Source organism: Neltuma alba, unplaced genomic scaffold (assembly GCF_004799145.2).
Source record: "Neltuma alba isolate B1F8T4 unplaced genomic scaffold, ASM479914v2 tig00001127_pilon, whole genome shotgun sequence".
In the NCBI taxonomy this organism is placed as follows: domain Eukaryota; kingdom Viridiplantae; phylum Streptophyta; class Magnoliopsida; order Fabales; family Fabaceae; genus Neltuma; species Neltuma alba.
In genome coordinates this window covers 31,071-43,406 of record NW_021632343.1, presented here as the reverse complement: position 1 = coordinate 43,406, position 12,336 = coordinate 31,071, and the positions used below count along the sequence as shown (strand labels likewise).

The window sequence follows — 12,336 nt, the reverse complement described above, 5'->3', positions numbered from 1 at the left end:
TATGACTTTTAGAAAAATGAGATTAAGTAAAACTTAGATTGGGTAATGTAATTTGTATTTGAATTAACTTTTATAAAAGTTAGTTTGTAAAATAAAAAAATTATTTCGATTATGATTAAATAATTAAGTTTAGTCTGTAGAATAACCGAAATGTGTTTGACTTTTATTAAATAATAAAAATAATTAAAAATATGAATTTATAAAATATAATAATTTTAAATTATTATAATATCAAAAGTTATATTTAATGAATAAAATATATTTAAATTAGAAATCATAATAATGTGAAAATTTTTGAACCAAATACTATTGTGTAATTAATTGGATGATATACTCTGCATAATTTATATAAACATAAAATAAAAGATAACATTAAAAGTTAAAAATATAATAAAAATTGTTAAAAATTATTTTCACTTAAGATAATATTAAAAATAAAAAATAAAAAATTGATTGAGAAGCACAAAAAATATATAGAGAAGCATAAAAATATCATAATATAAGGGTAAAAATATCTTTTAATTTCAAAAGCTATTTTTGCATAAGTAAGTTTTAGGTACTTCTACAATCATATTTAAAAAGGTAGCTTTTGATTTATAAGTTCAGTTGGTCAAAAGCTGTGACAAACAGCTTTTAAATTTGTGAACTGGCTTATCACCCCTAGAAATTACTCTTTTCCTCATCAGGTGCTCTGCCAAACAAGCACAAAATATAGTGTTTTTTTTTTCTGTGAATAATACATACTAATCTTTCTAGGCATATAAAGAGGATACAGAGATGCTTCTCAACTAGTTTTTTCCTATGCGCAAAAGATGTAAGTTAACTACCAATCACTTGCTTAAGAGATAGGAGCCGTTATAACTCATTCACCCAAAAAAAAAAAAGGCCATTATAACTCGTATCAAGTTAAGAAAGTTAATCTTTTTACGAAGTCATCAAGTTAATCTTTTTACGAAGTCATCTTCATTATTTACCAAACGCACACAAGTCTCTCATGAAAAGAATTGAAGAAAACACGTATAATCTCAATCTCAAATAAAACACAAAACATGTTTGTAATGCTACTAATTATTTATATGCATGCCCTTTATACTCCCAATTAATTTTTTAAAGGTTGATTAACTACTGATCCGGTCCTTAATATAAGATCCAATTATTGAGTTGATTTTGATTTTAAATATAAGATCCATTTCTCATATTTATTAATTTTCTTTAAAATACTCCTATGGATACTCCCTCAACCATAATCAAGTAGAAGAGAGAGTGTGGGTATTAAAAAAAATGATTATAATGTTTTAGGAAAAACGTGTCACGTTTCTTATAATTAACTAACTTACCTAACTTCCTTAATCTAATCAAATTAATTAAGTAGATATTATATTAAGGACAAGAGAAGTATAATAATTGATGTTAGCGCTGAATGCACAATTTTAAATAGTTTAAACAAGCTTTCTCAACAGAAAGCTGAAGCAGATCAACTTGAAAGATTGAAAATGAATGAGCATATCCACATGGATATGTAATTGTAGTCAGCAAGATAAATCAAAATAAAAAACAAAAGTACAAAGTCAAGTAGCTAATTAATCCAAAAAAGACAAGGTATGAAAGTCTAGTTTAATAATACCCCTCCAGTTCTAAATATAAGATCACTTTTGTAATACAATTTACACTACAATAAAAATCTTATATTTAGAACCGGAAGAATACAAAGGTATAATTTTCAAACTACATACTGACCTATAGATCCGAGAGTCCCAACCAGCTAAGTTTGCAGTTTCAAAAAGAGCACGTTTCCACTGCTTCACCTCTCTGGGTTTTGTGTAAGTGTTTTTCAAAAGCTTCCTGGTAAGTTCTCTTTTGATTGCGCACATGAGATGGGTCGATTTGGTAGAAAATAGGAATAACAAGCTGTCCTTGGACTTCTTTACACTCTAGTATCTTAAGCAGTTCCTTCAAACACCATTTTGAGAAAGCATAGTTTTCAGAGAAGATCACAGTAAATATGCTTGAATCTTCAATTGCTTGGATGTGCGATTGGGAAATGTCATCCCCTTTTGGGAGTTCATAATCTATGTAGGTTCGAATACCGCTCCTGCATAGGGAAGTTAGAAGATGGCTGGTGAAGGTTTTGCGAGTGTCCTCACCTCTGAAACTCAAAAAACGTCATATTTTCTGGGAACATATGCAGTAGAGGAGGAGGATGATGATGATGAAGCTGCAGCGGCCATGGTACTGTGATTAGCTATTCAGAGTGATCAAAAACAAAGTTTACACTCTCTTCTTTGCTGATGAGACAAGTTCATGGTGATGATGGAGTATAAGATGGCATCGAATCGACTTGGTTTACTTGTTAAGCTCGGGAGCCAAATGAACAGCAATTGAACTTCATTCTTTTCACATTCGGAGACGTGCCGTTCCTCCCCATTCAACCCCACCTTTATTGGGTCTGGCTTTCCCCCGCTGCCATTATGGTCCGCTGCCAGAAACGCACCGTTTAGCATGTAAAAATGACAAATGGTATTCGACCAAACACACTGTGCAATGCCAGAGCATGAAAATCAATGAAGCAAAAGAGAGAGAAAAAGAAAAAAGTGGACATTCGATTCTGGAAAATTTTAAGATCCACGTGATAATTATTCGTATTGGGGCTCAACACTTTATGCTTCCCCTACTCCTTATTATAAAAGTCTATTAATTAATTTACACATATCAATAAAAAAAAGCTAAATACACTAAATCTATCTTAAAATTTAAGTTATTTTTGATATCACTTTCATTAATACATACTATTGATTTATACTCTCTCATTACCTTTATTAAATATGAATATATATTGGAAAAAAATTTAATACTCACTAAAATTATCATAGTGCCCTATAAAAAGGGACAATTTTTTTTCCCTAAAAAGTGTCTTGTAACCGGATGGAGTATGCACTATTTTCATTTCTAAAGATACCATTTCTATCACAATTAAAAATATCAAATATTTCCTACCAAAATTCAAGATTATTTTTTTTCCTAAGAAAGCATTCCCTTTCAGTTTTTCTTAAAATATTTCAATGAGTAATCAGTAGATCAAGGAGTTCTTTTTTCCTGAAATATTTCTTACATTTATCCCCCGTTAAATATGGGTATATTTTGAAAAGATCATTTATTGTTAAATAAATGCGAAAATATTTTTTTGCAAAACGAATTATTGGGAATCTCCCTCAACAACCAATATTTTTTTCACATCTGTTGAAAGGAAAACTGAAAAATGAAATAATTTTAAATTTCCGTAGGAAATATTTCTATTTTTTATTTTTTATTTTGACAAAAATTGTATATTTAGAGATGAAAATAGTGCATATAAAGCGTTGAGCCACAATCCGAATAATTATTACTTCCATCTTAAAATTTGTGGCTCAGTCGTTTTTCCCCTAATTTTTTTTATTTAGTAATATTTCTTTTGCTGCCTATCCAGAATCCGTGTCCGTGTCCGTGTCCGTGTTTTTCCTGATTTTTTTTTTCCGTTTCGTCGACTTCCGGAGTCTGGCACTGCACTGTTTTTTGTCAAGTCCCATTGGTCATTTTACTCGCTAAACGGTGCGTTTCTGGTAGCGGAGAGGCAGCGGAGATGGCAGCGGAGGAAAGCCAGGCCCCTTTATTATATTCACAATTTTCCACCGGAAACTTGTTCACTCTTTAACTACGATTTGTACGAATCAATTAATTGTCTCATATGAAGGACAAACTATCTTTTTGAGAGTATTTGGTGGGGCAATTTTCTCTCAAGCATGCATTTCTAAACATAGCAATGGCATTGTTTTTACCGGTAAGAAAAGTTAACTTTAACTGTTAAAAGGATTAGTCTGGAGTCGTTGTCATGGCTGAAAGACGCCTATTATCCTGAAATACCGGATGGAGTAATCAAAAAAAAAAAGGATTTCTTTTAAATAAAACAAGGTACGTGTTCATGCTATGTTAAGAAATCTAAATAGGCTTTCTAAAATCTTACCTGAGGTCTATTTGTTTAAACGTTTTTCAATTAAAAAATACATTTTTTGGAAAAATCATTTCCTGGAAAATTTGGACTCGCTTGTTTAAGTTTTAAAAATGGATGATATGATATTTTTTTTTTGTTTTTCAAGTTTGTTCTTATTTGGTTTTGGTTTCTCTATTTTAAATCATAATTTTTGATTTCTTAAGAAATAAAATGGTCCAGATTTTTATTAAAATATAAAAATTAATGTTTTAAATAAAAAAATTGAGGGATTAAAATATATGACTTGAAACTTAAGAGACTAAAATCAAAATAAAACAATATCAAGCAACTAAAAATTATATTAATCTTTTCAAAAATAAGTATATTTTAAATATTTTATCAAATGTGAGTCTTGAAACTTGTGTGTTTGTCTTTTTCAAAATTTTAAATACGAACCGTTCATATTATATCTTAAATAGTCCAGATTTTATCACAGCAATAAGTATTACATTCTCATTGTTGTGATTAGCACCAAATGAGAATAGGAGGTATGGCCAACAAAACCAAACAAAAATCATATAATATTCGATGGCAATGCAAACTGCATATTTATTATAGCTATTAATGAGATAAATGATGCATGCATTCGGAAAACGTCTGTCAACCATGCGTTAAAAAAAATGCAAATGCATGACTTATAATTAGTGATTAGTGTTAAACAGACAAGAAGTTATTTATTCATTAAAAACAATAAAGTCTACCTCTGATATCGTTTGACTTTTATTTTGATTATAAATATAAGATCACAATCTACTTTATCTCTCTTTTTTTTTTCTTTTTTCAAGAGAATCTTTTTAAAAATAGTAGTCCTAGCCAACAAACTTAATTAGCAAGGATATTTTAGAAAAGATAACACATATTTATTACAAATAACTCATTTAACTTATTTTCTTAATCTACTCAAATTAATCAATTAGTTTTTTATATTTAGTACTCGAGGTAGTATTATGACAACGCGGTACTCCCTCCGTCCCTAATTATAAAATTCCCTTTTTTGAATGGATTTGTTTCTTTTTATAAGGTACTTTTTGAATTTGTTTGAACATTTAATACATTGTTACTTATTTTACCTCTAATAAATTTCATATATTGCATTGAAGACAGTATTCTCTCTCTATTTATCTCATTATTATTCTCTTACATTTATTAGGGATATATTTGAAAAAAAATTATATTTATTACATATTAATTGCTTTTAACTAATTTTAACTTTTTTCTTAAAAAACGTAATTTGATCAAAAGGTTCTTATAATTAGGAACAGACTAATATGTGACAAAGTCCACTTTTTGGAACTGTTCCAAAGAACATATTGTGTTGGAAAGCAACAGAAACGATAGAGCCAACGTGGGCAGTTTTTTTTTTTTTTTAAAAAAAGAAACTAGATTTATTTAATATGTAAAAGTTGAAAATGAAAAAGGGTAAAAGATCCCAGACACTCACTTGAAATAAATACCAATTATACCAACCTAGTTTGTTTGTCATTGGTAAGTAGAAAAGAATAAATAAAGCTCTTCTCCCCCAAAGATGAATAGATCATAATGATGGGTTTAGTTTATGCATCAAGAAGAATAATATGAACCACAATTCACTACTAAGAATTACAATAAAATCCTTAAGGATATTAATTAATGTGAACCCCATTGTTCGCTAAGCTCTAAGCTTAGTTTGTTTTGTTTTCAGACATGGTTTTGTAGGGTTTTTAAAGCTATAATGAAATTTTATTTTGCTGGCCAAAAAAAAAAGTCCTTAAGCATATTAATTAATTGATAAAGCTAAATGATAAGATCAAGTCTCAATTAATTGATACATGTATGTATGGAACTCAAAGGCATGGTCTGGATATATATTCCTCAGCTAACCATCACATTTCCTTTCTATACCAAAAATAGAAGATAGAGAATTATATAATCACTTCAAGCATCCACAGGACAGCTTGTTATTCATGTTGCCAAGAAGACAATAAAGTGAAGAAAAGGAGTTTTTAACTTTATGAGGAACAAGAGAAATCATAATTTAGACGGAAGTTTTGGTTTAAATGAGAAATAATAATCCCAAATTCTTATTATTAAACATACAGAAGACAGACCAATAAGGATTTGTTCCGGCAGTAGTGAACAGATGAAGAAGAAAGCAGAAAACAAACTCGTGTCAATAATGTTGTCAAAGTTCTTCAAAATTGACTGAGGACAGCAGGGTTTGCATCAGAAAGATGTTACTACAAGTCAATTCCATAAGCTTCCTTAGTTACCGCTAATCAATGATAATCCCACATTTGATTAATGCTTAGCCACAATTGGTTTGGGGTGTTTGGATTAGCTTTTTAAAAATGATTTTGTAAACCTGAGGTGAGTAAATGAGAGAAGTTTTTATTTCGACTTGTGTGAAAACATTTTTTTCAAGCGCTTATATGGGGGTTGTCAAACTCCCTCTTAAGTCATGTAGAAGTTTTCCCCACCTCTGCTGTAGAAGTTGAACTCCCTTGCAAAAAGGAAAAAATCCTACAAAAAAAGAACTTGTGAAAGATAGTTGATAAAATCATAACAAGGGAAGTAATTTTAATCCAAAAACTAATTATCACAGGGATACGTACCACACGTATGCTGTTATGTCATGCTTTTATCCGATTCCACTGCATATTAGCTATTTTTAGGTGACTTTGCTTCTGCATCAATATAATTTAGTTATATTACGAAGTAACGATATTTTATTGAAAAACAGAATCGACATTTGTTTAGAAAATAATCCATTTGGCCCACACAAAGCAACATATAAATATATATATATAATATGAATTAAATTGTTAGTAACAGTAGTCTAAGATGTTTGTGCGGGTTATGACAATATTTTCTTCATTACAGTAACTTTTGGAAAAGTTGCATTTAGCAACAGTCTGACCGATTCGCAAATATTTTGAGGCACTGCAAGTTCTGCAAGTTTTTTTTTTTTTTGGATTAACTAAGTTTGCAAGTCTTGGTTAATCAGCATGCCATTTGAAGTTTTCTTGGGGGCCAATAACCATTTGAAGTATCAAACAATGTTAAAAAATTTATTATAATTGAAAAATATATTTTAATACATTGAAATAGGTACCAAAGCACACTGCAGAAGTTAGTCAACGTGTCCTTGAAGAATTGAATAAATCAACAATTCTCACAACAAAAAAGTTGATGTCCCACACCTCTCAAGGTATCCATTTCAAAGATGGTCCTTGGCTTATTAGACTCATTATATCCAGAGAATAGCATCACTGATTCATTTGTGTTACAAGGAGGCAGAAATCCTGTTAAGGAAAGAAATATGATCAGCAATGCAGTTGGCTAATTTGTGTTGCTCAAGACAACTTAAAGATAGCTATCAACAACCAAAATTAAGCATACCAAAGGGATAAAATATTAAAGAGGAGAGAGACATACTGATAAAGCAATCATGCTTCTGTTGAGTACTATCTTTTTATTCAGCACAAAAAGTTAAAATTGACTGACAGAGTGGAACTAGCTTGTTTCGATTCTCATAATCATAATCTCCAACTCTTCAACTGGAATTCCAAAAGTGCTGACTATTAACCTCTCACTTATTTGATCTATTATGGCTGTAGTCTCAGACACCCACTCCTTCCCCCATTCATCACTATTACGGTCAGGAAATTGATCCAATCTTGCATACAAAGTGAGCTCTTTGTGTCGTGTGATATTCATAGGCATACAAAGGGAATACCTCATATTCCTTGATCAAGAAATCACCTTCATGCTTGAATTCAAACATAACCTGTGTTCTTAGTGGTGTCTGGCAAACATATTCTGCAGGGTTCATACCACAGCAGAACATGATCTGATTTCGAAAAATCAGGATGCAGAGGTGAACAATATAGCCAATCAGTTGCCTCGCTGATCTCTTCACCCTCTTCCAAGTGAAAACGGTAATACAATTTAAATGTTCTTCTGTCTTCAAACAAGGATCGGAAACTAATATTTGAAGTAAACTCCGAAACAATGACACTAATAACAAAACCCAGAGAGTTATGAAAATGAGGAGCAAGTTGAATAGCTATGGAAGAATTTGCAGTTCGATTATTTCCAAACCACATTGGAACAGTTCTCCCTCGGTAACAAACAGCATCAAAGAAATGAACCAAAGACTCATCAAAACAAAGACATCGCATCATTGCGAAATAAGAATTTATCATAATACCATATAGTGAATGCTCATCCAACTTCATGCAATTTACTAGCAAACAGGAACCCTTGCTGTAAGTAGAAGGAGTGATAAATGCAGTCTCCAGTGACGTGCAATCAGTGGCGTCCAAATATGTAATGAATGGTGGAAGTTCTGGTACAGAACGAAGCCTCCTACATTCTCTCAGCTTGATGATCTCCAACTTTGAAAGATGCTTAATGCTAGCAGGCAAGCTCTTCACACTGCTTCCACTAAGCGATAAATGATGTAAGGATGATGAGGCACTGATATTGTCTGGTAGTTCAGCCAAGCTACTACACTCTTCCAAGTACAACTCTTGCAATGAATGCAAGGCATTAAATAGGATATGCAGTTTTGGTTTGTCGATTAAGTGTCCACAGTCATAAAAATTAAGCTTCCCAAGAGTTGTCAAGCAACATAGTTCATTTATTGGAAGATTCTTTAGCTTTGAACCATTAAGACTGAGTCCTTCAAGTTTCCTGAGACGCCCAATTGATGGGTGTAATATTTCTATTTTTGTTGTACTTAAATCTAAATCCGTTATTTTCTCTGACAACAATGAAAATTCTTCAAGGCTCCCACAGTTAGCAACCATGAGTGTCTCAAGACATTCTAAAAGGCTCGAACTACAAAGACTCTTCAGTTTATAGCAAAAACGTAGTCTCAAAGTGAAAAGTTTGTGGAGAGATAAGATAGATGGATGAACATAACACAGACTTGAGCAAAGTGAAAGAACTATGTATTCAAGATTTTGTGCCTTAGAGAAGTCAGGCAGCTCCATCAATTGGCTGGATCCATGCAGGTCCACAACCTTTAAATTCACAAAATCCTGTAACCATTAGAGAAGAAATCAAATAGGGGAAACTTGTATTTTAATTGAAGCGTGGAGAGAGAGAGAGAGAGAGAGAGAGAGAGAGAGAGAGATGGATGGATGGATTTGTGTGTGCATTTGCGAGCGTTTGTCAATATATACCTGCACACCATCCCACAATTTTGTAACATGGTTATACTTCATGTGAATTTCAACAGCGTTCTGCAGACAGAAGGTTGATGCTGGAAGGGATTCCAAAGGAAAGAAATCCTTATAAAAGTACCCCAATCTGTCACAGAATGACTCAAGGCCGGAAGGAAGGTTTGCACAGCTTTTAGGAGACCTGGAATATAATTCGAGACTTCTGAGATTAGGCATATTTTTGAAAGCATCAGCACTCAAGGATACCTCTTTAATTTGAGACATATCAAATGTTATGCTTTCAATTGCATCAGTACCCTGTAGCCATAAAATTTGGGGGGAAGAAAAGAAGCAAGTATAAAATGTATCATATTGTACTGGTTTCGTTTGTTTTGTTTTGTTTTTTGGTTCTTTTTTTTTTTTTTAATACTTACTCAAACTTGGCCAACAAAGTAAATAGTAGTTCTTTATCTTACCTTTTTATTTTTCAATACATCATAAACTTCCTCATGATTCCACAAATGGCTCCTTTTTCCAGGTTCGTTTAAACACTGCTGATGAAAAATTTCATTGCCCATTCCTTGTATTAGGTCATGCATTTGCACTCTAAAGGAGTCAAGAGTTATTAAAGCCTTATCTAAAAGGGTTCTTATGCCAATGCTTGCATGGAGCCCTGGCTCTCAAATAATCTTATAGCACTTTGTTCCCATTCACCCTTTAAGTAACATACAATATCTAAAACCATTTCCCTCTCCTCATCGTTTAGTTCGTCATAACTCAGTTTTAATACTTCTTGAATATCCTCATTGGGAGCCTTTTTCAGTTTTCTTAATGCACTTTCCCATTCTTTGTAGTCTTGGAGTGAAGATATGAACCCAAGACTGTCAAAGCCAATGGAATGCCTTTGGCATAAGCAACCGCCCTTTCTGAGAGTTCCTCATATCCAATTTCTGGGTGGTCTTTGTGGAAGGCTTTGAAGCAGAATAGCTGAAGGGATTCATGATCACCCAGTGCCTTAGCCTCATGTATCTCATTAACTCTTCCATCAAGGACCTGCTTATCTCTTGTTGTTATGATGACTCTACTGCCAGGTCCCAAGCTACCACATTCTTTAGCCAGACTATCTAGATGCTTTGAATGGGATACATCATCAAGCACAATCAAAACCTTTTTTCTGCCAAGTCTCCTCATAGCAAATGTGGATCCTGAAACTATAGATGGGCCATCATGCAAATTTTCATCATCTAATAGCTCCGATATAAGTTTATCACGTACATAACTTATTCCATGCTTTTCTGTCATTGCCCTAGCATTTTCCATGAAGCAGCTACTTTCAAATTGAGAAAAAAGTGTGGCAAAGACAACCATGGCCATGGTTGTCTTGCCTAAGCCACCCATACCCCAAATTCCAACTACCGGTGCTTTTTGCAGCAACAATTAAATACAGTGACAATTTTCATCGATTCCAACAAGATCTTTCAACGCGAATGGATATCTATTATTCAGTTTCCTTAAAACATCGTTAACAGTATTCTGAATGAGTTTAGATTCATCCCTAGTCAATGCAAAAGAACCAAAAATAAATTGATAGATAGATATAGATAAAGAATTAACACTTGAAAACAAAAGTTGTATTTAATAGAAAAAGTTCAAATTTAGGGGATGAATACTTACCTACAAGTTTGAGAGTCCCACCCAGCTAAGTTGGCCGTCTCAAAAAGAGCATTTCACTAATTGTTCACCAAGTGAATGTTGCGACGAAAAGCTCTCTCATGTTTCGCAAATGCCTTCTTGTAAGCCCCTTCTTGCTTCCGCACTTCTAAAGGGTCAACTTTATAAGACAAAGGAATAACAATCTGCCCCTGACCCCTTTTGCATTGGAGTATCTGGGTGAGCTCATCCAAACACCATTTTGAGGAAGCATAGTTTTGTTAAAACACCACCAAAGATATGGTGGAGTTCTTGATAGCTTGGATAAGTGCAGGTGAGATCTCGTCTCCTTTGTGAAGTCTGTAATCGATGTAGGTTTCTATCTTGTTGTGGCAGAGGGCAGTATAAAGATGGCTAGTGAAGTTGGTGCAGGTGTCGTCTCCTCTAAAGCTCATAAATACGGACCTGGCTTCTCTCCGCTGCCAGGTCCCTCCGCTGCCCTCCTCTACCCAAAACACTGCCGTTTTGGGTGCAAAATGAGGGGGCCTGATTGCTTTTTTCTTTTTTTGGTATTTTGAAATTTTTTAAGTAGCATCTAATATCTTTTTTTTTCATAAGCATCCAATATTCTAAAATAAGTTTTTGTTACACCCAGTATTATAAAATATTCTTTTAGTGACATCTAATATCATAAAATGGTTTTTACCTTAAAAGTGTTTGTGAAGTAGCAACAATATTTAAGATACTGAATGTTACTAAAAAAATATTTTAGAATACTGAATGTATAAGAAATTATTGCAAAACACCAAGTACTACTGGAAAAATAATTTAAGATACTGAGTTTTAAAAAAAATAAAATGAAAGGTGCTTATAAAAAAATATGTTAATGTGTTAAGTATATCAAAAATTATTTTAGAATATCAGATGTTGCTCAAAAAAACTTAAAAAAAAAAAAAGAATCGGTCCCCTCATTTTGCACCCAAAACGGCAGTGTTTTGGGTAGAAAAGGGCAGCGGAGGGACTGGCAGCGGAGGGAAGCCCGGTCCCATAAATACATCATACTTTCTGGAAGAAAGTGCAGAAGTGGAAGAGGATGAAGCAGCAATGCCCATCTTCAGGATTGAAGAACGTTGCTCTCTCTCTTCATCCGTGGGAATTTTAATACTGATCGTGGCATTTGTTTCTTTCTTTTTTTTTTTTTTTGCCAAATTTGTTTCTTGCAAGTTATCTACTTATTAAAATAAGAAAGTCAATGGGCTTCCCTGGTGGATTAGAGCAACGCAGTTGGCAACAAAAGCAAAAGTCAAATTTGGAAAGCTGACCTCTTTTAATAATGTAATAAAAAATCATATTATTAAAAAAATACGCCAAACATGATATTTATAAGAACTTCCAACGTACTAATTTATTAAAACCATGAAAATTTTAAATCTCATTAACTCCATTTTAAATTTTAATCATTTTTTAGTTTTATTATTATCTAATATATAATATATCCTAAAAATATAAAATAAA

The 12,336-nt window shown here is 32.6% G+C and overlaps 1 protein-coding gene across 1 annotated transcript; it reads right to left on the bottom strand.

The window, feature by feature from the left end:
- Positions 1-7,779: 7,779 nt before the first annotated feature.
- LOC114751040 (disease resistance protein RPS4B-like) lies at positions 7,780-10,545 on the bottom strand. Its single transcript, XM_028939706.1, has 4 exons — positions 10,009-10,545; positions 9,193-9,489; positions 8,937-9,048; positions 7,780-8,831 (listed from the first exon to the last, which is right to left on the bottom strand). The coding sequence occupies exons 1-4, from the start codon at positions 10,543-10,545 to the stop codon at positions 7,780-7,782; spliced, it is 1,998 nt and encodes a 665-aa protein (XP_028795539.1).
- Between the last annotated feature and the right edge of the window lie 1,791 nt (positions 10,546-12,336).